Raw genomic sequence first — 27,500 nt, 5'->3', positions numbered from 1 at the left:
AATTTAGGGATTTCACCATCTACGGTCTGTAATATCATCAAAAGGTTCAGAGAATCTGGGGAAATCACTGCACGTTTGCGGCATGCCCGTGACATTTGAAACGTCAGGCGGTACTGCATCAAAAAGCGACATCGGTGTGTAAAGGATATCACCATATGGGCTCAGGAACACTTAAGAAAACCACTGTCAGTATCTACAGTTCGTCACTACATCTATATCTGTAAGTGCAAATTAAAACTCCACTATGCAAAGCGAAAGCCATTCATCAACAACACCCAGAAACAGCCGGCTTTGCTGGGCCCAAGCTCATCGAAGATGGACTGTTGCAAAGTGGAAAAGTGCTCTGTGGTCTGACTAGTTCACATTTCAAATTGTTTTCGGAAAATGAACGTCTTGTCCTCCGGACCAAAGAGAAAAAGAAAAATCTGGACTGTTCTAGGCGCAAAGTTTAAAAGCCAGCATCTGTGATGGTATGGGGGTGTATTAGTGCCCAAGACATGGGTAACTTACACATCTGTGAAGAGACCATTAATGCTGAAAGGTACATACAGGTTTTAGATAAACATATGTTGCCATCCAAGCAACATCTTTTTTATGGACGCCCCTGCTTATTTCAACAAGACAATGCCAAGCCACATGATACAACAGTGTGGCTTCATAGTAAAAGAGTGCGGGTACTAGACTGGCCTGCCTGTAGTCCAGACCTGTGTCCCGTTGAAAATGTGTGGCCCATTATGAAGCGTAAAATACAACCACGGAGACCCCGGACTGTTGAACAAGTTAAGATGTACATCAAGCAAGAAGGACAAATAATTACACCTGAAAAGCTTCAAAAATTGGTCTCCTCAGTTCCCAAACATTTACTGAGTGTTGTTAAAAGGAAAAGCCATGTAACACAGTTGTAAAAATGCACCTGTGCCAACTTTTTGCCATTTGTTGCTGCCATTAAATTCTAAGTTAATGATTATTTGCAAAAAAAAAAAAAAATTTCTCAGTTCAAACTTTAAGTATCTTGTCTTTGCAGTCTATTCAATTGAATATAAGCTGAAAGTATTTGCAAATCATTGTACTCTGTTTTTTTTATTCACAACGAGCCAACTTTACTGGTTTTGGGTTTTGTCTTAGTTTTATTGTTATTGCAAGTGCTAAAGCAGAGGAACTACTTGTAGCAGCGCCGTGATCAAAGAACACTAACTAGCTTATGCTGCTATATCAGGGGTCGGCAACCTTTACCACTCAGAGCCATTTTGACCAGTTTCACAAAATAAAGAAAAGAATGCGAGCCACAAAACTCTTTTGAAATTTAAAATGAAATAACACTTCAAACTGTTTTTTTTACGTTGTGCTATGTATAAACCAGGGGTCTCAGACACGTGGCCCCGCACCTTAATATGAAAATGTAATGATAGTTTTTTATGAATGCCGCTTGACAGCATCACACTTGCCAACCCTCCAGAATATTCCGAGAGACTACCGAATGTCGGATCAACCATTCTCGACAAAGTTTGCAGAACTTCCCTCGATTAACAATGATAAGGGAAACCGATGAAAGTGTTGCCTTTGACGGCCTCTACAACACGTCTAATCAGCTTGCCGGCCCAGTCACATGTCGTACGAGGCTTCTGCTGTCACACGCTAACGATTGCAAGGCATACTAGTTCAACAACCTTACAGGTTACACTGAGGGTTGTGATATAAACAACTTTAACACTCTTACTAATATGCGCCACACTGTGAACCCACACCAAAAAAGAATGACAAACACATTTTGGGAGAACATCTGCACTGTAACACAACATAAACACAAAAGAAGAAATACCCAGAATCCCATGCATCCCACTGTTCCGGGCTGCATTATACACCCTGCTAGCACCAAATCCCCCCACCCCCTCCTTGGTCGGTTAAGGTGGGCGGGTTTGGAGGGGGCGGGGTTTGGTGCTAATGTTGCCTGGAAGAATAGGGATGCATGGAATTCTGGGTATTTGTTATTTTGTGTTTATGTTGTGTTACAGTGCGGATGTTCTCCCAAAATGTGTTTGTCATTCTTGTTTGGTGTGGGTTCACAGTGTGGCGCATATTAGTAAGAGTGTTAAAGTTGTCTATATTACAACCCTCAGTGTAACCTGTATGGCTGTTGACTAAGTATGCGTTGCAGTCGCTTTCGTGTGGTAACACAGACTGAACATAAAATGACCAGTCGACACGCAGATTGCGTGATGTAAAAGCGGGCGCGACGACATGTTGTGGAGGAGGTTAAAGATATTGCCATCACTGCACACCCTCAGTATTGTAGTCCAGGTCAAAATTGGAGAATGTCATCCCCGGGTGATTTCTGAGACAGGCACTAAAACCCGGAAACCTCACGGAATAGTCGTTGGGGTCGGCAATTTACCAGCTGAGCCACATCAGAGGATCAAAGAGCCGCGGGTTGCCGACCCCTGTGCTATATCCACATATTGAGCTGCTGCATCGCCTCTGAGTTGGTGAAAGTTTATTCTAGATTATAAATCATGCCTCCCACCTGGATAGTCGACGGTTGTGGACATAAACCCACAAGTTGGTCAACTTTGACATCCAACTTAAATCGGAGATGGCCAGAAAGTCCATTTTTTTTTAACCCTATGTGAAGATTATGACGAATGATTCTTGTAAAGGGGAAGATATAAACATCCCATCGGTCTTTATCCCAGTGAGTGCAGACATTGTATAGTAAGTGATTGTTTTATTATGTTGATGATGCTGAGTGTTTGCTGTTGAACAGAAAAGCAGACGTGACGCGTTTTTGAAAGTAATACGCCGCCATATGCTTCAAATTATCAAAATATATAAATATTATATGTTGTTAAGAATGTTACAACATTACACATATCCTTACATTATATCGAACCTTGATGGACTTTTTTTTTTAAGAGCTACAGAGTGATTTTTGTTGACTTCATTGTTGGCTGACTTTTGCTAGCATTTATTTACAATTTAGAATGCAAAAAAAACATGAAAAACATTCCCAAAACAAAGTACAGCTCCCCTTTTTTTACAATAAAGCTGACATATTGACCAGTTTAGATTTGAGCAAAAGCTCCTAAAATATAATTTGAAGGAGTCACACACTCACATCAAGTGCGTGCATATGATACATAAAAAAAGGTTCATTACTGCCACCTGCAGGACTGGAGGGCTTCTGAAGCGCTTTATGTTCAACGGACTCTCTCTTAGCTTCTCGAGCAAACATCTCGTTGTAAGAACGAAAACGCGGAACAAACACAACTTCCTGTTTTCCAAAGAAAAGGAGCCGGATGATGAAGGCAAGGAGGAAGAAGCTGAGGAGCATGGCGGCTTGGAAAGGAAGGAGGGGGAAGGGAAGACGATGGCGGGTCTGTGACAGCACATAGGCTGCGGGGTGTGTGTGTGTGTGTGTGTGTGTGTGTGTGTGTGTGTGTGTGTGTGTGTGTGTGTGTGTGTGTGTGTGTGTGTGTGTGTGTAAAAGAAGTGTGTCTCACTGCAGGGTTGTGTGTCGTGCACACAAGGGGGAGGGGGTGTGGCTATAAATAGCAATCAGAGTTCCCCTCTTTGTGAGGATCTCTGATGCTGGCGGTCGCTCGGCCATCACGACTCAAAGACCACTTCCAGCCTTGATAACGCATTTTAGCACCGTCGGTGTTCCGTTTCTCCCGTGAGTACCTTGTCAGGCACACCTCATGGGCTGAGACAAGAGGACATGAAATGTCACGTGAATACGTAGTCATCTCTTCTTTCCACACTGCAGCGGCCCTAAATGGCTGCTACTCGCGCAGTAAAGGAATCAGAAACACAAATTGATGAAACAGAATGATCTAAATATTTACATAACCGCGCTAGCCCCCCCCCCCCCACAGGGACAAACTGTAGAAAATGTATTTTATATATATATATATATATATATATATACACTGTATATACAAACCCCGTTTCCATATAAGTTGAGCAATTGTGTTAGATGTAAATATAAACAGAATACAATGATTTGCAAATCATTTTCAACCCATATTCAATTGAATGCACTACAAAGACAACATATTTGATGTTCAAACTGATAAACATTTTCTTTTTTGCAAATAATCATTAACTTTAGAATTTGATGCCAGCAACACGTGACAAATAAGTTGGGAATGGTGGCAATAAATACTGATAAAGTTGAGGAATGCTCATCAGACACTTATTTGGAAAATCCCACAGGTGTGCAGGCTAATTGGGAACAGGTGGGTGCCATGTTTGGATATAAAAACAGCTTCCCAAATAATGCTCAGTCTTTCACAATAAAGGATGAGACAAGGTACACCCCATTATCCACAACTGCGTGAGCAAATAGTCAAACAGTTTAAGAACAACGTTTCTCAAAGTGCAATTGCAAGAAATTCAGGGATTTCAACATTTACGGTCCATAATATCATCAAAAGGTTCAGAGAATCTGGAGAAATCACTCCACGTAAGCGGCATGGCCGGAAACCATTGAATGACCGTGACCTTCGACCCCTCAGACGGCACTGTATCAAAAACCGACATCAATCTCTAAAGGATATCACCACATGGGCTCAGGAACACTTCAGAAAACCACTGTCACTAAAAACAGTTCATCGCTACATCTGTAAGTGCAAGTTAAAGCTCTAGTATGCAAAGCGAAAGCTATTTATCAACAACATCCACAAACGCCCCCGGCTTCTCTGGGCACGAGATCATCTAAGATGGACTGATGCAAAGTGGAAAAGTGTTCTGTGGTCTGACGAGTCCACATTTCAAATTGTTTTTGGAAATATTCGACATCCTGCCATCTGGACCAAAGGGGAAGCGAACCATCCAGACTGTTATCGACGCAAAGTTCAAAAGCCAGCATCTGCGATGGTATGGGAGTGCATTAGTGCCCAAGGCATGTGTAACATACACATCTGTAAAGGCACCATTAATGCTGAAAGGTACATACAGGTTTTGGTACAACATATGCTGCCATCTAAGCGCCATATTTTTCATGGACGCCCCTGCTTATTTCAGCAAGACAATGCCAAGCCACATTCACCACGTGTTACAACAGCGTGGCTTCGTAACAAAAGAGTAAAATACGACAGCGGAGACCCCGGACTGTTGAACGACTGAAGCTCTACATAAAACAAGAATGGGAAAGAATTCCACTTTCAAAGCTTCAACAATTAGTTTCCTCAGTTCCCAAAAGTTTATTGAATGTTGTTAAAAGAAAAGATGATGTAACACAGTGGTGAACATGCCCTTTCCCAACTACTTTGGCACGTGTTGCAGCCATGAAATTCTAAGTTAATTATTATTTGCAAAAAAAATAACGTTCATGAGTTTGAACATGAAATATCTTGTCTTTGTAGTGGATTCAACTGAATATGGCTTGAAAAGGATTTGCAAATCATTGTATTCCGTTTATATTCACATCTAACACAATTTCCCAACTAATATGAAAACGGGGTTTGTACATACATACATATATATCGTCACGGTTCTTTGGTTAATCCGTTATTTAGTGCTCAATACCGGGGTAGAGCGGAATATACGTCAAGTCAGGAAAAACATAGGCTATTTCATCCTTACAAGCCTGTTTCGCAGGTTTGCCTGCTCTTCAGGGGATTTCAAGACCCCCTGAACAGCAGGGAAACTTGTGATGAGGTGGAGACGGGTGTACCCCACCTTCCGCTCGAATGCAGCTGAGATAGGCTCCAGTGCCCCTCGCTACCCCGATGGGGACAAGCGGTAGAACATGGATGGATATATATATCTTTATAAGAAAAAAAAATTGAAATGAAAAAAAATATATATATCTGATTTATTTCCCCATTTTCAAAATAACTATTTGATTTTGAATAATAATAATAATGTTTTTATTTTTTATTTTTAGAGAGGCCGTGCCAGCAACCTGAAGGTTCCTGTTAGGATTCGCAGCTTCTGCTATATAGTCACCTCTGCTGTGTCCTTGAGCTAGACACTTCACCCTTCGTGGTTAGGGCCTTGCATGGCCATCAGTGTGTGAATGTGTGTGTGAATGGGTGAATGTGGAAAAAAGTGTCAAAAAGGTTTGGATACCTTGAAGGTAGAAAAGCGCTATACAAGCATAATCCATTCACAAATATGTTAAACTAAAACATCCGTGTTATGTTTTCCTCATGTACATAATATATTGAATACATAATTTATGTGAATGGAAATCATTTAAAACTCAAACTGTAAATAAATACAAACATGACTACATCTTTAAATATTTTAGTAAGAATATTAATATTTTGTATTCAATATAATATTGATTGCTACACATAAATAATACAATATCATATTTTGAGCAACCTGTTGTTACAATATTACATTATTTTGTGGGACTAGGCTATTCTGGGCCGCATCTCCCTGTCCCTTTTCTTCCTTGTGACTGTGAGAAATGTTTTAAAAGGATTTATTTATTGAAGAATTCTACCTGGCAACAAAGGTGCGAGTGACAACATGGGAGTGTCGCTACAAGACCCTCGGAATGAACTGTCCTCTTTCGTGAGTCAGCCATGTTGTGTAAAAATGTAACGGAGCAGGAGGAAGGAAAAAGATGAGGATGACGGCTGAGAAGGAAGAAAGAAGACGTAGGAGGAAGGATGGAAGGAACGAAAAGAGGAGGAGAGAGGAGGAAGAGGAAGGAAGGAACAAGGGCAAAGAAGGAAAAGAGAAAGCGGAAGAGAGATGTAAAGATGGAAGAGAATGAAGAAGAAAGAGAAGGAAAATGAGGAATAGAAGGAAGTAAGAAGAAAAGCAGGAAGTAAAGGAGACAAAAGGAGCACAAATGAAGAGGAAATAAATAGGAGAAAGAGAGAAGAGAAGGAGGGAAGAAGAAAATGAAGAGAAGGAAGTGGGAGGAAGGAAGAGGGATGGGAAGAAGGAAGTAGGGGAAGGAAGAAGAGAGAAGGAAAAAGAAGAACAGAAGGAAGTAGGATAAAGGCAGAAGAAAAGTAGGAAGAAGATGAGGAGAAAAGGAGCATAAAAGAAGAAGGAGGAAGTAGGAGAAAAGAAAAAGAAAGAGAGAGAGAAAGAAGTAGGAGGAAGAGAAAAGAAAAAAAGGAAGAGATTGAAGTGGGGTAAAGGAAGAAGAGAAGAGAGTGGGAGGAAGGGAGAAGAAAAGGAAGTGAAAGGAAGTAAGAGCAAGAAGAGAGGAAGGAAGAAGAGTAGGAAAAAGTAGGAGAAGGAATTGGGAGTAAGAGAAGAAAAGGAAAAAAGAGGGAAGAAGAAAAGGAAGAGAAGGAAGTGGGAAAAAGGAAGAGTGAAGAGAAGAAGGAAGTAGGCGAATGAAGAAGAGAAAAGGAAAAGGAAGAATAGAAGGAAGTAAGATAAAGGAAGAAGAAAAGTAGGAAGAAGATGAGAAGAAAAGACGCATAAAAGGGGGAAGTAGGAGAAAAGAAAAAGAGGGAGAGAAAGAAGTAGGAGGAAGAGAAAATAAAAAGAGGAAGAGAATGAAGTGGGGTAAAGGAAGAAGAGAAGGAAGTGGGAGGAATGGAGAAGACAAGGATTTGAAAGGAAATAAGAGCAAGAAGAAGAGAGGGAGGAAGAAGAGTAGGAGAAAAGTAAGAGAAGGAAGTGGGAGTAAGAAGAAAAGGAGGAAGGAGAGAAGGAGAAAAGGAAGAAGACAAAAAAGTAGGAGAAAAGAAGAAGAAAAAGAGGAAAAAAAGGAAGTAGGAGGAAGAGAAAATAAAAAGGAAGAGAAGGAAGTGGGAAGAAGAGAAGAAAAGGAGGGATGGGAGTAGGAGTGAAGGAAGTGGGAGGAAGAGCAAAGAAAAAGAGGAAGGAAGAATAAAAGGAAGTGAAAGGAAGAAAGAAGTAGGGGAAGGAAGAAGAAAGGAGAGAAGGAAGTAAGATCAAGAAGAGGAAAGGGAGGAAGAAGATTAGGAGAAAAGGAAGAGAAGGAAGTAGGAGAAGGTGAAGAAGAAAAAGAGAAAGAGAAGGAAGTGGGAGAAAGGGAGAAGAAAGGAAGAAGGAGAGAAGGAAAAGAATGGAAGTAGAAAAAAGGTAGAAGAAAAGGAGGAAAGGAAGGAAGTAGGAGGAAGAGAAAAGAAGACAAGGAAGTGGGAGGAAGAGAAGAAGAGGAAGATAGAAGAAAAGGATGAAATGAAGGAAGTGGGCGGAGTCAGCCTGCTGACTGGATGCCAGGAAAGAGCGAATCAGAGATGAGGTAAAAACTTACCCAGCATGCCCTTGTTGGGCTCTGACAGACACATGTCCTTCTCGGCGCTGGGCAGCACGAAGCCGACCACGAAGATCTCCACGCCGTCGGCCATGAGCGCCAAGCCGAGGACGAAGTAGAGCGTCCACTGGAACTTTCCGTGTCCGCACTCCTGCAGGATGCTCTCGTACTGCTCAGCCAGCTCCTCCTGGTCCTTCCGCCGCTCGCCCTCGTACGCCGACATGTCCCGGAACTGCTGCGCCCGCGCCTCCACCCCGTCGGCCGCGCCGCCCTTGCCCACCGAGTCGGCCCGCGGGATGCCTTGGTACTCGCCCTCGTAGATCTCATCGTCCTCGTCGTGGCCCTCGGTGGAGTCGCTGTGGCCCTCGTCGTCGTTGGCGCGGCTGTCGTTGCCACGGTAGCCGCCGCCGTCGTCACCCGCTCCGCCGGCGTAGTCCTCATCGTCGTCTTCCTCCTCGAAGCGCTTATAGGAACGACGGGTGTACTCGTCGGCCATCTTGTCCACGCCCCGCCCCATCTTCTTGCCCACCTGCTTCTTGGCCACCTTGGCGATGTCCTTGGCGCCGCGGATGAAGTCTGAGCGGTTGTCCCGATAGCGTCCGTCGTCGTCCATCTTGAAAGCGGTCGGGTTCTGCGGCTCGGAGGTTTCAGGCGCGGCCCCGAGGCATGAAAGGAAGGATGCCGAGTCAGCGCCGCGGAGAGCTCCTGAGACGCGGCAACGTCAACGCCACGACCTAAACAGAAAATAATCAATCAATAATTGATCGTCTTGTGATCAATAAGCACACTTATTCATATTTACTTTATTTTGCATCACATCAGCGGGTGTAGCTCTAGCATTAGCATTAGCATAACGTCATACAAGTGATTGCTTGGCTGGATCTGACACCCGCTTTCGTCACACAAGACCTCGACATGTGCGCTTTGCTTTTTCTTGAGCTCTTTTAAAAAAAATGCTTTCACCTTCTTAGTCTATTTTACACGTGTGCAACAGTTAATCAAGTTTGTATCATGGCCACAGTTTAACCCCGGAGTGGAGTACTATTCCTTAACTTGCCTCTCATATTTCTGTTTCAATTCCTGGGGGATCAAAATGTTTTATCCGGGTTATTTAGGTAGGTGCACCCTAAAAGGCAGCTAGCTGACATGGTAACACGACAATGTGACGATAGAAGTTCAGCCAACTCAGATAAATGACTTTAGAGCAGTGGTTCTTAACCTGGGTTCAATCGAACACTAGGGGTTCTGTGAGTCGGCCTCAGGGGTTCGACTGAGGTGAAAACACACCCGACTCATCGTGTAAATACAAACTTCTCCCTATCAGCATATTACGGATACAGCAACAGCTGACTGATTTGCGAGTGTGTAATTTTTTTGTGAGTTTATGCACTGTCTTAGTTTTGTTGTTTGAACAAGGTGATGTTCATGCACGGTTCATTTTGTGCACCAGTAAAAAAAAACATGGTAACACTTTAGTATGGGGAACATATTCACCATTAATTAGTTGCTTATTAACATGCAAATTAACTAGTCATTATTAAGTACTTATTAATGCCTTATTATAACCCTAACCCTAACCAAATAACTCTAAACTACGTCTGTGTTACTTAAGTATGCGGAACATATTCTAAGTGTTACTAAAAACATATAATTTTGTCTTTAATTTGAAAAAAAATATATATTTTTCACTAAAGAAGGGTTCGGTGAATGCGCATATGAAACTGGTGGGGTTTGGTACCTCCAACAAGGTTAAGAACCACTGCTTTAGAGTTAGCGTTAACTTAAAGCAGGGGTTTCCAAAACGATGACCCGCAAACCAAGTGCGACATGGCGGCGTCTTCAGTTTGGCTCGTGAGACATCATGAGCTCAAAAGATTCTGTGTTTCTAAATTAATTTCTAATATACATTTCACCTTATTGCTGCAATGTCATAACCATTATGTGGACACTGCGAGTAAATCAGGTCAATGGCCATTAAATATGCTTAGGGATGTCTGTAGCATAGTACTGACTTCTATGACCTAATCCAAACAACCCTCCCTAGTCATGGTACAAAAAATTAATCAATAAATGGCAACCAACAAAAAAAGGTATGGTCACACATAACACAACCTGTTCACTGAAATATGTGGCTATTACTTTATAAAAAATGTCTAATCGCAACACATAAAATCAAAATTACGGCCATTTAAACCCATTGCATGGGAAAAATGCAAACAAAAAATGGCACATTTTAGCTGCTCGATATTTCTGATTGATTACAATACTTTAAGGGGGTCGTCACGGAAGTAAACAAGGTAGCAGTCAAACTTTCACATACTCTTAATATCCAATTATGTTAATTATATATTCATTATATTAATTATTTTTATATACTTTGTATGTATACGTACATACATATAAACACACACACACACATATATACAGTGGTGGTCAAAAGTGTACATACACTTGTAAAGAACATAATGTCATGGCTGTCTTGAGTTTCCAATAATTTCTACAACTCTAATTTTTTGGTCATAGGGTGATTGGAGCACATTGTGGCAAATGCAAGAAACACAGCGTTGTTTCTCTCAGGTCTTTATTATAAGATACAGTCCCTGTCGCACCAAATATATAATAAGCGCCTTATTGCAGTGAAACTTGCCAAGGGACATGTAACAAAATATTACCATTGCTGTATGTATACTTTTGACCCAGCAGATTTAGTCCCATTTTCAGTAGAACCATAATAAATTCATAAAAGAACCAAACTTCATGAATATTTTTGTGACCAACAAGTATGTGCTCCAATCACTCTATCACAACAAAATACGAGTTGTAGAAATTATTGGAAACTCAAGACATTATGTTCTTTACAAGCGTATATAAACTTTTGACCATGACTGTGTGTGTGTGTGTATATCATATATATATATGTATATATATATATATATATATATATATATATATATATATATATATATATATATATATATATATATATATCCCTCTTCTTCCGCTTATCCGAGGTCGGGTCGCGGGGGCAACAGCCTAAGCAGGGAAACTCAGACTTCCCTCTCCCCAGCCACTTCGTCTAGCTCTTCCCGGGGGATCCCGATGCGTTCCCAGGCCAGCCGGGAGACATAGTCTTCCCAACGTGTCCTGGGTCTTCCCCGTGGCCTCCTACCGGTTGGACGTGCCCTAAACACCTCCCTAGGGAGGCGTTCGGGTGGCATCCTGACCAGATGCCCGAACCACCTCATCTGGCTCCTCTCGATGTGGAGGAGCAGCGGCTTTACTTTGAGCTCCTCCCGGATGGCAGAGCTTCTCACCCTATCTCTAAGGGAGAGCCCCGCCACACGGCGGAGGAAACTCATTTCGGCCGCTTGTACCCGTGATCTTATCCTTTCGGTCATGACCCAAAGCTCATGACCATAGGTGAGGATGGGAACGTAGATCGACCGGTAAATTGAGAGCTTTGCCTTCCGGCTCCGCTCCTTCTTCACCACAACGGATCGGTACAACGTCCGCATCACTGAAGACGCCGCACCGATCCGCCTGTCGATCTCACGATCCACTCTTCCCTCACTCGTGAACAAGACTCCTAGGTACTTGAACTCCTCCACTTGGGGCAGGGTCTCCTCCCCAACCCGGAGATGGCACTCCACCCTTTTCCGGGCGAGAACCATGGACTCGGACTTGGAGGTGCTGATTCTCATTCGGGTCGCTTCACACTCGGCTGCAAACTGATCCAGTGAGATATATATATATATATATTTATTTATTTATTTATATAGTTAAATTAATTAAATTAATCCAACTAAAACATATATAGGTGAGCAATGTTTGCACACGTGACCCCAAAATGGCATGCAGGTAAAAGTTTATTCAATGCCGAAACAAAAGCTACAGTGCAGCTGGGGAGTGCATGGGAAGCATAGGGAAAGCCATGCGAAACCGAATAACTCTTATTGGCAATGTGCTGGCAGGATGAGAAACAGAAATTAGAAGTGCAAACAGGAAATAGAGACAACAAGAGTACCAGGACAGGAAGGGATTGTAAATACAGGAAAATATCAAAAACATATTCGAAGCTGGGCCAGTCCACTGGCTAGTTCGTTACCATTAGTGTTTTGACATAACATAACTACTTTAAATGTGCATATTTTTTTACAATTATTCTTTGCGTTGAATAAAAACATGCAGGGAGTGTGTGCACATACATAAAAACATTCCAAGGGAGGTTTGAAAATAGTCTGTCAAAGATCATCCATGTTACATTTGGACCAAAGATGCACCATGACATGTTATGTAGACCACTGGTCCCCAACCAATTTTTATTTTATTTTTTATTTTATTAAATCAACATAAAAAACACAAGATACACTTACAATTAGTGCACCAACCCAAAAAAAACTCCCTTTTTCATGACAAAAACCTCCCTTTTTCATGACAAAGAAAAAAAAAAAAGAAAAAAATCTTCCTCCTGCCGGGCCACGGGACAAATTATCAAGCGTTGACCGGTCCGCAGCTACAAAAAGGTTGGGAACCACTGATGTAGACCACAAGGAATGATTTCCACGTAGACGAGAATCATGATTTGACCCTTTAGGACAGAGATGTTTTTGCTTTTTCTTTAGCTTTTTCAGTAATTCCAAAAGACATAACATCGACATGTTTGTACTACATTTTGACCCTGGAACAGATTATTATTTCTATTTTCATGATGTCAATTTGGAAACGGTGTTCTGATGCACTGTGAGTGCACGCCTGCTCGTGGAGGCCAAAGGCATTAAAGCGGAACTGTACTTTTAAAAATAAAACAATTAAAAAGTTATTATCTAAGACAAGAACACGTGTTTTTTCTCACAAATAAAGGCTAGCAAAAGTCAGCCAGTAAAAGAGTCAATGGGTGTTGCTGTATTTTGCCTGTAAAGCGCTTTAAAGACATCCAAACACCTTCATGAAGGTTTTATATACGGGCTGTAAGTAATGTAGCATCATTCATAATAACATGTCATATTTGCGTATTTTGCTCATTTTAAGCATAGGGCAGCGTATTGATTTCACAGACTCATCACAATGTTCGCTTTTCCCTTCAACAACAACACTCCTGATCATGGCAGACTTGATGAGAGACAATAAACATAATAAAACAATCAATGTACAATGTCTGCTCTGACTGGGATAAAGACTGATGGGATATTTATATCTTCCCCTCTCCATGAACAATTCATCATAATCCCCACTAAGGGTCTTTCTGGTCTAGGGGTGTAACGGTACACAAAAATTTCGATTCGGTACGTACCTCGGTTTAGAGGTCACGGTTCGGTTCATTTTCGGTACAGTAAGAAAACAACAAAATATACATTTTTTGGTTATTTATTTACCAAATTTGTAAACAATGGCTTTATCCTTTTAACATTGGGAACACTGTAATAATTCTGCCCACGTTAATCCAAATTAAACTGCCTCAAGTTGTTGCTTTGATTAAATAAAATGAAAAAACCTTTCTTCTACATATAAAAAGTGCAACATTAAACAGTTTCAAGTCAACTCATCATGTTTAATTTATTACAGAATTTGGGAAGCCTGTAGTTGACTTTTATTATGTAAATGTTGTATTTTTATCAACATGTGATAGCAGGGACCCTGCCATTCAAAACTAGGCTGCTACATTACTAATGATTCATGTAACTATAGCTGAAAAATAGTACAACTGCAATAAGAGGGACTATTCATCCCTAAACACAATAGAATTCAATGAAATAACAGACAGACAGGGCTTTGCTGCCCCTAACACACACACACACACACACACAGCAAAATGAGCTAACGTTACTCTAAAAGCTAATTAGCCTTCATCTCAAGCCTATACTGTGAGTGAGCTGGGCTGCAGTTTAAGTTTCTAAAAGGTCAACGGGCTCAAAGTGATGTTTGTATTACTTGTGACTGGGAAGTGTTTAGTATAATTTGGGTAGAGTCCGCTCCTCTCCTGCTAAACTCATATCTCTGCTCGATGCTGAAGGATTGACTACATCGCTCTGAATACGCAATGCTGATTGGCTTTGTATGTAACCAATCAGATGGTTGTGTGAGCGGGACAATGAGGCAGAGACAGAGGCAGAAAGCAGAGCGGCTTGTGAAGACTTCTACTTCCGAACTCGTTCGATACGCCCGCGTGCCGAACCGAAACCCCCGTACCGAAACGGTTCGATACAAATACACGTACCGTTACACCCCTATTCTGGTCATCTCCAGGTCTAAGTTGGATGTCAAAGTTGACCAGCTTTTGGGTTTGTGTCCACAACCTTCTACTATCCAGGTGAGACGCATGATTCAGAATTAACTTTCGCAAACTCAGAGGTGATGCAGCAGCTCAATATGTCAATATAGCAGCATAAGCAAGTTAGCGCTCTGTGATCATGGCGCCGCTGCAGGCGCAAAATCGCTCCTACTAAAAATAATCTTTTTTAAATCGATTTTTAAATAATAATGTGTCAATTTAGAATTTAGACGAATAACAATCACAATTTGGGTGTTAATCTGTTACGTCTTGGCTGCATGGTTGCGGTGGTCGAGATGCAGAAAGGACTGCAGGGAGGCAGCGTGCAGGCATGATGCTTTTGTATATCAATAAGCGAGGGAAAAAATACAAAACAAGGGCAAAAGTGCCGAATGGCACGGGAAACTTCGGCAAAGCTTAACTCAGGAAGATGGATCTACGGCTAGTGACAAATAGGAAAGCTGTCGCAACAAGCGAGTGACACTGCCAGACACACTGAGGTGCGAGGCAGGAATAAATAGCTCTCTGATTAGTGACCAGAAGCAGGTGAGCGTCCTGACCACGAATCAGAATATTTGCCAACCCTCCCGAATTTTCGGAGAGACTCTCCCGAAAATCTCCCGGGACAACCATTCTCCCAAATTTCTCCCGATTTCCAGCCGGACAACAATTTTGGGGGCGTGCCTTAAAAGACCTCCAGGTCCATGCGGACCTGAGTGAGGACAGCCTATCGTTACGTCAGCTTTTCCTCCGTACAAACAGCGTGCCGGCCCAGTCACGTTATAACATCTCCGGCTTTTGGAGAGAGCACAACTGCACACACAACAAGAAGTAGACAAAGCAGAAGAATGAAGAAGAGACAGTCATGGCGACGACAAGTAAGAAGAAGTACGCTTGCAAGTACCAATATGATCGGAAACAAGAATTTCAGTTCATCCAGGACAGCTCGAAGGGGAAAGGGTATGGTGCGTGCAAATTTTGTGGATCAGAAATCCCTTGACCACGGTGGCCGAACGGATATAGTCACTCATGAACGGTCAGAGAAGCACAAGGCGGCCGCAACGCAGCACCGGACACAATCCAGTATTATGGGCCACCTTGCGGATGTTTTCAACAAATCTGCGAAGGATCTCCTGGATTCAGAAATCACTCGCCAGTACTCAAATAGCAGAACAAAAGGCTACTCAAATAGTGAAAGGTAGGTGTTTTTTTCTTTTTAAGTAAGCAGCAAGTACAGTTAGTAGACCAACTGTGTTTTCATTGCTGTGTACAAAATATATATATATATATTAGGGGTGGGCAAATTAATGCGTTAATTACGCGTTAACTCATCAATCTATTAACGCCGACAATTATTTTATCGCACATTTGCGTATGTTGTTTACATGCTTTTATTTTGTTAATGCCTCTTCTTAACAAGATGGCGTCGCCCGGACGAGGGGCTCCTGGTAAAGATGGAACATTTGGCAAAAATATCGGACAATTCTGCAAATTTCATGGCTGGCTTACAGCGTGGTCACTCCGGGATCACTTACGACCGCCAGACAATTCTGAATGTGGATAGATCGGGCCGTTTTGGACTGAATGAAACGTGCTTGCTAGACCGGCTAGCTAGCATGGGAATACTTTGCCGGCTACATCCAGCGGCCTGTGAAGCAGCGGAGTATTTGTGTTGTCTGTCTATTTATGAATAATGCAGACGAGGAGTGTTGGCTGAGTTCTTAACGTTTGCTTTCAGAGCGTGCATATCACAACATACAAGATGCTGTCATGGCGACACAACCTATACCGGGCTACCGCGCATGCTCGTCACTCCTGTTGCATGCTGGGTAGGGTAGTTCTTTTTTTCCATGGCTCATAACATCACAAATAGTACCATGTATATGCGTTCAGTTTATCAAAACACCAAGCAAACAATCGGAAAATTCCCATCATATCAATTCCTAGATATGGTCATAAATATTTTAAGTGCACTACGCAGAATAAACACAACATTATTAATATTGCTACTACGGATAATTTGATCAAAAAGTCCCTAAAACAGCCCACTACCTATAATATAGGTTTTTTAAACATAAGACCCTGATAAAAAAAAATGTTTCTGCTGTTACCTCAGATATTGCCTGTTTAGATGTTATGATTGTGGTTCAGAGATTTGTATGTAGATTATATTTATTTTCTATAACAAACAGGATAACTTAAATACCCTGGCAGTGGCAATAAGCTTAAATGTTTGTATTTACATTTTTTGAGTTGATTTTCATAAAATATGCTATTTAACTGTTTAACAAGGACTGATTTAAATTGTGTTTGCACAACAAATGTTTTGGCGCTTTTGTTCATGTGGGAGAATATTCCAATAAAGGTGCACTACACACTACTTTTGAATTCATTATTGGGCTTTGCGTATGCAATGCAGTTAATCGCGATTAATCGGAGAAATAGTGCGATTAACTTCAATTAAAAATTGTAATCGTTGCCCAGCCCTAATATATATATATAAAAGAAATACTTAATTTCAGTGAATTCTATCTATAAATATACTCCTCCCTCTTAACCCCGCCCCTGGAACCGCCCACCCTGAACCCTCCCACCTCAATCCACCCCAATCTCCCAAATTAGAAGTTCTCAAGGTTGGCAAGTAAGGAAATCAGAGGCAGGTGACGTATAATCAGCACCCATGGCAACTAGGAAACCCAACGAGGGTGCTGAAACAGAAATAAACTACTAAGAAATACCAATCAAAATGGATCATGACAAAATGTTTTTGTTTTTTTTGTGTGCCTCCCCATCAAAAAGTTTGTTTTACTATCAAAGATGGACAAATACAGTCCCTTTTTGTCATTGTAAGTAAATACTACAAAATGTAATTTATTTCTGTGTATTTATGTACTATTACAGTGTTCTCATTGCCCAACTTAATAATAACAATGTTTTTTTTTTAATACGTTATAGTCCGATGCAGCGAGGGGCTACAGTGACCCATGACCTTCACAAAATGGCGCAGTGGTGGCACCCACTTTTTAACGTGAATAAGTGTCACACAAGTTAACACGCCGCCTGACTGCTTGTATCGCACATGATATCACACATTGTATAAATCAGGGGTCACCAACCTTTTTGAAACCAAGAGCTACTTCTTGGGTACTGATTAATGCGAAGGGCTACCAGTTTGATACACATAAATAAATTGCCAGAAATAGCCAATTTGCCTTTAATAATAAATCCATATATATATATATATATATATATATATATATATATATATATATATATATATATATATATATATATAAATGGGTCTGTCATTACTTCGTACATTTTTTTTCCTTTTACGGAAGGTTTTTTGTAGAGAATAAATGATTTAAAAAAAAACACTTAATTGAACGGTTTAAAAGAGGAGAAAACATGGAAAAAAAAAGAAAATTTTATTTTTGAACATAGTTTATCTTCGATTTCAACTCTTTAAAATTCAAAATTTAACCGAAAAAAATGGAGAAAAACTAGCTAATTCTAATCTTTTTTTTTTTTATTTTAAAAATAATTTATGGAACATCGTTAGTAATTTTTCCCGATTAAGATTAGTTTTAGAATTTTGATGTCATGTTTTAAATAGGTTAAAATTCATTCTGCACTTTGTTAGAATATATAACAAATTGGACCAAGCTAAATTTCGAACAAAGACAAATCATTATTTCTTCTCGATTTTCCAGAACAAAAATTTTAAAATAAATTCAAAATACTTTGAAATAAGATTTAAATTTGATTCTACAGATTTTCTATATTTGCCAGAAATTTTTTTTTAGTTTTAATCATAAGTTTGAAGAAATATTTCACAAATATTCTTTGTCGAAAAAACGGAAGCTAAAATGAAGAATTAAATTGAAATGTATTTATTATTCTTTACAATAAAAAAAAATACTTTAACATTGATTTAAATTGTCAGGAAAGAAGAGTAAGGAATTTAAATAGGTAAAAAGGTATATGGGTTTAAAAATCTTAAAATAATTTTTGAGGTTGTATTTTTTTCTCTAAAATTGTCTTTCTGAAAGTTATAAAAAGCAAAGTAAAAAAAAAAAAATGAATTCATTTAAACAAGTGAAGACCAAGTCTTAAAAATATTTTTATGAATTTTCAAATTCTATTTGAGTTTTGTCTCTTTTAGAATTAAAAATGTCAATCAAAGCGAAACCAGCTTGCTAGTAAATAAAAAAAATAGAGGCAGCTCATTGGTAAGTGCTGCTACTTGAGCTATTTTTAGAACAGGCCAGCGGGCGACTCATCTGGTCCTAACAGGCTACCTGCATCCATACTTTGGAAGCTATCACACCAATATCTAACATCAATATCAGATTGGGACATGTCTTCTGGGTGGTGATGTCACTGAGCAGTATCATGTTGGGAACGTACAGCACAGTCTCTCATTACACACACACACACACACACACACACACACACACACACACACAACGAGCCTGGAGCGCATCACGCGACATTTCACCAGCAACATGAAGAGCATCTGCTGTGAAACATATCTTTGATAATGTCGGAAAACGCGCGCTTGTTCCAAACGCAAACGCTCTTGATGACGCTGGCTGTTACCACGGCGACCATGAGGACGATGATTGATCCATCTCACAGATGCCTGGTCTGACCTCAGTCTGTCCCCTGGTGCGAAACCAACAGCCCCCGTGTTCAAGGTGAAAACCCCTAGCAGGTCATGCATCATTCAAGATCAATAGGGATCTTGTTGTGATTGAACCATCTTTGAAAGACTGCTCGGTAGGTGTCAGTGGCTGACCTATTTGTGCCAACGTCCACCTCGGCTTCCCCAAACATACTGGCTGACACGTCCTTCAAAAATCACTAGTATTATTGCTTGGCTATAACAGAATAATCTCAGCAAACGTGCTGTAACACGCAGAGTGCTGACAAGGCGATATGTTCCTAACCTGGTGAAACTCTGGCACAGCTCAAAATCAATAGTTTAAAATCAAAGACAAAAAATGGTTTCTTTCACATGTCAAAATCAAATATAATTCAACCTTTGACCTCGGATTTGTTAGAATTCCAAATCAATAGGTTTCTTGATTTGCTGAGAAGTGTTTCCTTGGAGAAGAGACGTCAAACCTCTTCAGTCATACTAAAGACAAAATAAACAGGCTTCTTGCTTTTTGGTAGTGGAACCCACCCCAGACTTCAATCATTGCACGTGTTTTCAAAATCAAAAAATCTTGCTTGGATCTGAGGAAATATTCTAGCAACTTTTTGATGGTTGTAAATTGTTCCTGAAAGTATTATCCGATCTTTGACCACAGCTCCCTAAAATCTGTAAGTTTGAGTGTCCTTCAAAATCATGAGGGTTTTGTTTGGCTGTGTAGTGCAATAAAGCTTTAAATGGCGGAAAATATCAGCTGAGAACAATTCTAAAGATTGTTACTACTCAGGAATGTAATGATTGTAATGATCGTAACCACGAACGAATGTAATGATTGTAATAATCGTCTCACTGACAAATGTTAACGATTGCAATAATTGTAAGAATGTAATGATTGAAACAATTGTAACAAATGTAAATTGTAAGAATTATAATGATGTGATAATTTTAACCGGTCGCTTCACACTCGGCTGGATCGGTTCGCAGCCGAGTGTGAAGCGACCGGAATGAGAATCAGCACCTCCAAGTCCGAGTCCATGGTTTTCGCCCGGAAAAGGGTGGAATGCCATCTCCGGGCTGGGGAGGAGACCCTGCCCCAAGTGGAGGAGTTCAAGTACCTAGGAGTCTTGTTCACGAGTGGCGGAAGAGTGGATCGTGAGATCGACAGGCGGATCGGTGCGGCGTCTTCAGTAATGCGGACGTTGTACCGATCCGTTGTGGTGAAGAAGGAGCTGAGCCGGAAGGCAAAGCTCTCAATTTACCGGTCAATCTACGTTCCCATCCTCACCTATGGTCATGAGCTTTGGGTCATGACCGAAAGGATAAGATCACGGGTACAAACGGCCGAAATGAGTTTCCTCCGCCGTGTGGCGGGGCTCTCCTTTAGAGATAGGGTGAGAAGCTCTGTCATCCGGGAGGAACTCAAACTAAAGCCGCTGCTCCTTCACATCGAGAGGAGCCAGATGAGGTGGTTCGGGCATCTGGTCAGGATGCCACCCGAACGCCTCCCTAGGGAGGTGTTTAGGGCACGTCCAACCGGTAGGAGGCCACGGGGAAGACCCAGGACATGTTGGGAAGACTATGTCTGCCGGCTGGCCTGGGAACGCCTCGGGGTCCCCCGGGAAGAGCTAGACGAAGTGGCTGGGGAGAGGGAAGTCTGGGTTTCCCTGCTTAGGCTGTTGCCCCAGCGACCCGACCTCGGATAAGCGGAAGATGATGGATGGATGGATGATCATTTTAACAATTGTATTATGATTGTTATATTTGTAAAATTTTAACTGTTGTGATAACATTGTAACAAATGTAATAATTGTAACACTGTAATGATTGTAACAATTGTAGCAATTGTAACAATTGTAAAAATTGAAACAAGTGTAACGATTGTAAAAAAAAAAAAAAATGACTGTAATGATTGTGGCGGTTGAAACAAAACAAATGTAACAGTTGTACCGATTGTAATGATTGCAACATTGTAAGGAATGTAAGTACTGTGTAAGCCCGGTAACGATTGTAAAAATGTGACAATTACAATGACTCTAACAATTGTAATATTTTTATAATTTTAACAATTGTGACTAACAAATGTAACAATCTTCCCGATTGTAAGAATTGTAACAATAGTAATGATTGAAACAATTGCAACATTGTAATGAATGCAAGTACTGTAATAATTGTAACAAATGTAACAATTGCAATGATTTTAACAACAGTAATGATTGTAATTGTGACGACTAACAAATGTAACAATCTTGAAACTTGTAACTAATAAAACAATCTTCGTTATTGCTACAATTTTAACAATTGTGAAAATTGTAACAAATGTAACAACACATTTAACAGTCTTCACGGTTGTAACAATTGTAATGATTGTAACAAATGCAATAACTAATAATCGTGACGACTAACAAATGTAACAATCTTAACAATGGTAACAATTGTGATGACTGTAACCATTGTAATAATTGTAAAAATCGTGACGACTAGCAAATGTAAAAATCTTAACGACTGTAACACTTGTAATGATTGTAATGATCGTAACAACTGTCTAGATAAAAGGTGCAGTTCAGGGAATTGCATTTGTTTCCTTTTATCTGTTACAGTCTGCTTGCTTTGAGGCCAATCAGGGCAGAAACCTCTGACATCCAGCAGGGGGAGCAAACTACTGCCGCCTGCAGGACTGGAGGAGGACACAACATTTTGATTTTTACCGACAGTGCAGTTTTTAGCACAAAGAAAGCAAAAAAATGGTGTCTGTTTTTAAAATGATTCCAGATCTCACTTGCTCATCCATCATCTTTCAATAGACTACTTTGGTCTGATCATCAATGATTCCTATCTAGCTGTCTGGAAACCCTCGTCTGGGATGAAAAGTTTAAATAGAATTAAAAAAAACTAAACAAAAAGGAGCATACAGAAAGTGATTTTTCTTAGACGGACGACCACTTAGTCGGAGCAACCTGATTGGCTGATCGAGTGATGGCCCCTCCTCTTTTGTGTCAAGCACACAAGCGCACAAGGTGCATCATCCTCCCTCACCACCAAAGTCTACCTCACTCTGACGTACTCACAGCGTCCATTTTGGCGAGGAGTCAGAGATTAAAGACTCTTGTCAGCTGCTAATACAAAAAGTCTCAATTTTTTGCGATTTTTAGATGCCAACTTGGAACATGTTTAGCTCAGCGATGCTAACGCTATAAAGCGTACGCACATTGCTGACCATCGTGTTGAAGGACAAAATTAGAACAAGAACAACAAAACATGCTCCAGTTCTGTTGCTTCTGCCCGGGGTTGTTAGCACAAGCACACACCTGCGACACACTTGCGATACACCTGAGACATACCTGCAACACACCTGAGACACACACCTGTGACAAACCTGTATTACACTTGTGACACACCTGCGACACACCTACCTATGAAACACCTGCAAAATACATGTGACACACCAACGACACACTTAAAGGCCTACTGAAACCCACTACTACCCACCACGCAGTCTGATAGTTTATATATCAATGATGAAATATTAACATTGCAACACATGCCAATACGGCCTTTTTAGTTTACTAAATTGCAATTTTAAATTTCACGCAGAGTTTCTTGTTGAAAACGTCGCGGAATGATGACGCGTGCGCGTGACGTCTCAGGTTGGAGGGGACATATTAGCGCAGCACCATTTGCGGCTAAAAGTCGTCTCTTTTGATCGCATTCTGGACATCTGTGTTGCTGAATCTTTTGCAATTTGTTCAATTAATAATGGAGAAGTCAAAGTAGAAAGATGGAGGTGGGAAGCTTTAGCCTTTAGCCACACAAACACATGGTGTTTCCTTGTTTAAAATTCCCGGAGGTGAAGCTTTACTATGGATCAGAGCGGTCAAGCGAACATGGTTCCCGACCACTTGTCAACCGGCAGGTTTCAGTGGGAAAATTGTGGTAAAAAGTCGCCTCTTACCGGAGATCAGCGGAGCTTCCGCCGTCCATGCAGCTGCCGTCGACTTCCCTCAGAGACTGGCGTCAAGACACCCGTGGACACACCCCCTCCGACTATCAGGTACTATTTAAACTCACTAAAACACTACCAACACAATAGAAAGATAAGGGATTTCCCAGAATTATCCTAGTAAATGTGTCTAAAAACATCGCCTTTTTTAAAAAAAACTTGATTTATTTTTTATTTTCTAGTCCTTCCCTATCAATATCATCATCCACGAATCTTTCATCCTCGCTCAAATTAATGGGGAAATTGTCGTTTTCTCGGTCTGAATAGCTCTTGCTGCTGCTGGCTCCCATTATAAACAATGTGAGGAGGTGAGGAGCCCTCACACCTGTGATGTCATCGTCTGCTACTTCCGGTAAAGGCTAGGCTTTTTTATTAGCGACCAAAAGTTGTGTACTTTATCGTCGATGTTCTCTACTAAATCCTTTCAGCAAAAATATAGCAATATCGCAAAATGATCAAGTTTGACACATAGAATGGACCTGCTATCCCCGTTTAAATAAGAAAATCTCATTTCAGTAGGCCTTTAAGACACACCTGTGAAACAGCTGCACACACCTGCGATACACCTAAGACACGCTTGTAACACACAAGCCTGCAACATACCTGTGACACAACCCTGCGACACACAGCTGCGACACACAACTGCGACACATTGAACACACCCCTGACACAAGCCTGTGACATGCTTGTAACTCACCTGCGACATACCTGACACACACGTGACACACTAAAGACACACCTGTATTACACTTGTGACACACCTGTGACACAAGCCTGCGACACCTCCGACACATCTGTGACACACCAACGACACACTTAAGACACACCTTTGACACACCTGTGACAGAGCTGCAACACACCTGCGATACACCTAAGACACACCTGTGACACGCACTTGTGACACACTCCTAGGACACACACCTAGGACACAAGCCTGTGACACACCTGTGAAAAATCTGTGACACACCTGCGACACATTTGACACATACCACCCCTGATACAAGCCTGCGACATGCTTGCAACTCACCTGCGACACACACCTGTGACACACACCTGCAACACACATACGACACACAACTATGACACACCTGCTATACACTTGTGACCCACCTGTGACAAAAGCCTAAGACAAATGCAACACACCTACGACACACCTGTGACACACACCTGCGACATACCTGTGACACACCTGCAATACACACATGCAACATACCTGCAATACACAACTGCGACACACCTGCGACACACACCTGCTATACACTTGTGACACACCTGTGACAAAAGCCTGCGACACACATGCGACATATCTGTGACACACACCTTCGACACACCTGCAACATACCTGTGACAAAACCCTGCGACAAACCTACAATACACACCTGCAACAAACCTGTGACACAAGCCTGCGACACACATGTAATACACACCTGCGACACGCAGCTGCGACAAACAACTGTGATACACTTGTGACATACCTGTGACACAACTGCGACACACCTGCGATAAACTTGTGACACACATGTGACACAAGCCTACGACACACACACACAACACACCAGCGACACACACGCGACATACCTGCGACATATTTGTGACACAACATACCTGTGACACAACCCTGCGACAAACCTGCAATAAACACCTGCGACACACACCTGCAACATACCTGTGACACAAGCCTGCAACACACAGGCAATACACACCTGCGACACAATACTGCGACACAATACTGCGACACACAACTGCGATACACTTGTGACATACCTGTGACACACACACAACACACCTGGCGACACACACGCGACACACCTGCGACACATTTGTGACACACCTGTGACACAACTAAAACATACTTGTGACACACGCCTGCGACACACAACTGCGACAAACCTGCGACACAGCTGCAATACACTTGTGACATACCTGTGACATACAACTACAACACACCCGCGATAAACTTGTGACACAAGCCTGCGACACGTGTGCAACAGAGCTGCGACACACACAACTAAAACACACAACTGCGACACACCTGCGATAAACTTGTGACACAAGCCTGCGACACGTGCGACACACACAACTAAAACACATCTGCGACACACACCTGTGACACACATTTGTGACACACCTGTGACATACCTGTGACACACGTTTGTGACACACCTGTGACATACAACTGCGACACACACCTGTGACACACCAATGCAACACATCTGCAATAAAATTGTGACACAAGCCTGCAACACGTGCAACATGCCTGTGACACACTCAACTAAAACACACCTGCGACACACCTGTTACATACCTGTGACACACAACTGCGACACACATTTGTGATACACCTGTGACAGATATTTGTGACACACCTGTGACACACATTTGTGATACGTTTGTGACATACCTGTGACACACATTTGTGACACACCAGTGACATACAACTGCGACACACTTTTGTGATACGTTTGTGACATACCTGTGACACACATTTGTGACACACCTGTGACATACCTGTGAGACAAAACTGCGAAACACTTGCAACACAAATAAAACACACCTGTGACACACCTGCGATACCCTTGTGACACACCTGTGACACAACTAAAACACACCTGTGACACAATCAAAACACACCTGTGACACGCATTTCTGACACACCTGTGACACAACTAAAAAACACCTGTGACACAAATAAAACACACCTGTGACACGCATTTGTGACACACCTGTAACACACCTGCGATACCCTTGTGACACACCTGTGACAACTAAAAAACACCTGTGACACATATAAAACACACCTGTGACACGCATTTGTGACACACCTGTAACACACCTGCGGTACACTTGTGACACCTGTGACACAAGCCTGTGAGACAACTAAAAACACACCTGTGACACGCATTTCTGACACAAGTAAAAAACACCTGTGACACAAATAAAACACACCTGTGACATGCATTTGCGACACACCTGTAACACACCTGCGATACCCTTGTGACACACCTGTGACACAAATAAAACACACCTGTGACACGCATTTGTGACACACCTGTAACACACCTGCAATACCCTTGTGACACACCTGTGACAACTAAAAACACCTGTGACACAAATAAAACACACCTGTGACACGCATTTCTGACACACCTGTAACACACCTGCGGTACACTTGTGACACCTGTGACACAAGCCTGTGAGACAACTAAAACACACCTGTGACACGCATTTCTGACACACCTGTGACACAACTAAAAAACACCTGTGACACAAATAAAACACACCTGTGACACGCATTTGTGACACACCTGTAACACACCTGCGATACCCTTGTGACACACCTGTGACAACTAAAAAACACCTGTGACACAAATAAAACACACCTGTGACACGCATTTGTGACACACCTGCGGTACACTTGTGACACTTGTGACACAAGCCTGTGAGACAACTAAAACACACCTCTGACAACTGCGACACACCTGTGATACACCTGCGGTACACTTGTGACACAAGCCTGTGAGACAACTAAAACACACCTGTGACAACTGCGACACACCTGTTTGACACACCTGTGATACACCTAGGACACACCTGAGACAGATATCTGCAATACACCTGTGGCACAGAATTGCAAAGACTTAGCATGCAAGTAAGAATATTTTAATTCCAATGACAAGGCAAAAATAGAAAAAACAGTCACTGGGAGGAGCACAGGAAGCCTGAGGGCAAACCTAGTTTAGCATGATAAAGTGGAGAACATAAAACATTAGCGTGAAGCTAACAAGCACACAAACCCTCGCCAACAGCGAACAAGCCAAGTGAAATAACAAACCTGAAACGCAAACTGTCGACAACGACAAACAACGGACCTGCGCCGAGTGAGCGGTGAGACGGGTAGATAACCCAGCCCGATCAGTGGCACCAGCAGGTGGGGACACAAGTCAATAAAAAGAAACCCCCGTGTGTGATCAGCGCACCGAATAACCAGAGGGTAAACAAAGAAAACAGAAATAGAAGAACTATAACAAACACAAAATAAGCGCCAACAATAGTTCCATTTACATGTTGTGACATGAATATGAACAAGTAATAGCCATATTGTTATTATGAGAACTATAGCCGGGGAACTATTAGAGGTGCTGTGATTACAGAGCCCTAACGAGCTTATGCTGCTAAATTGACATATTGAGCTGCTAACATGAGCAAAATATGTAAATATTACATGTTATTATGAATGTTACTACATTACATACTGTATATTAAGGCTGGGGGATAATGGCCTTTTTTTAATATCTCGATATTTTCAAGCCATATTGCGATACACGATATATAACTCGATAGTTTGCCTTAGCCTTGAATGAACACTAGATGAATA

The 27,500-nt window shown here is 41.6% G+C and overlaps 1 protein-coding gene across 1 annotated transcript in view; it reads right to left on the bottom strand.

The window, feature by feature from the left end:
- sv2a (synaptic vesicle glycoprotein 2A) overlaps positions 1 to 27,500 on the bottom strand; it is a 78,227-nt gene that overhangs the window by 45,703 nt on the left and 5,024 nt on the right. The window contains exon 2 of the mRNA XM_061882332.1: positions 8,201 to 8,934. Within this exon, the coding sequence (XP_061738316.1) occupies positions 8,201 to 8,813 (613 nt within the window). The 5' untranslated portion in view covers positions 8,814 to 8,934. The remainder of the gene's footprint in view (positions 1 to 8,200; positions 8,935 to 27,500) is intronic.

Source organism: Nerophis ophidion, linkage group LG21, assembly GCF_033978795.1.
Source record: "Nerophis ophidion isolate RoL-2023_Sa linkage group LG21, RoL_Noph_v1.0, whole genome shotgun sequence".
NCBI lineage: Eukaryota > Metazoa > Chordata > Actinopteri > Syngnathiformes > Syngnathidae > Nerophis > Nerophis ophidion.
Note: the sequence above shows the minus strand (reverse complement) of the source record. Positions and strands in the feature narration are given on the sequence as shown.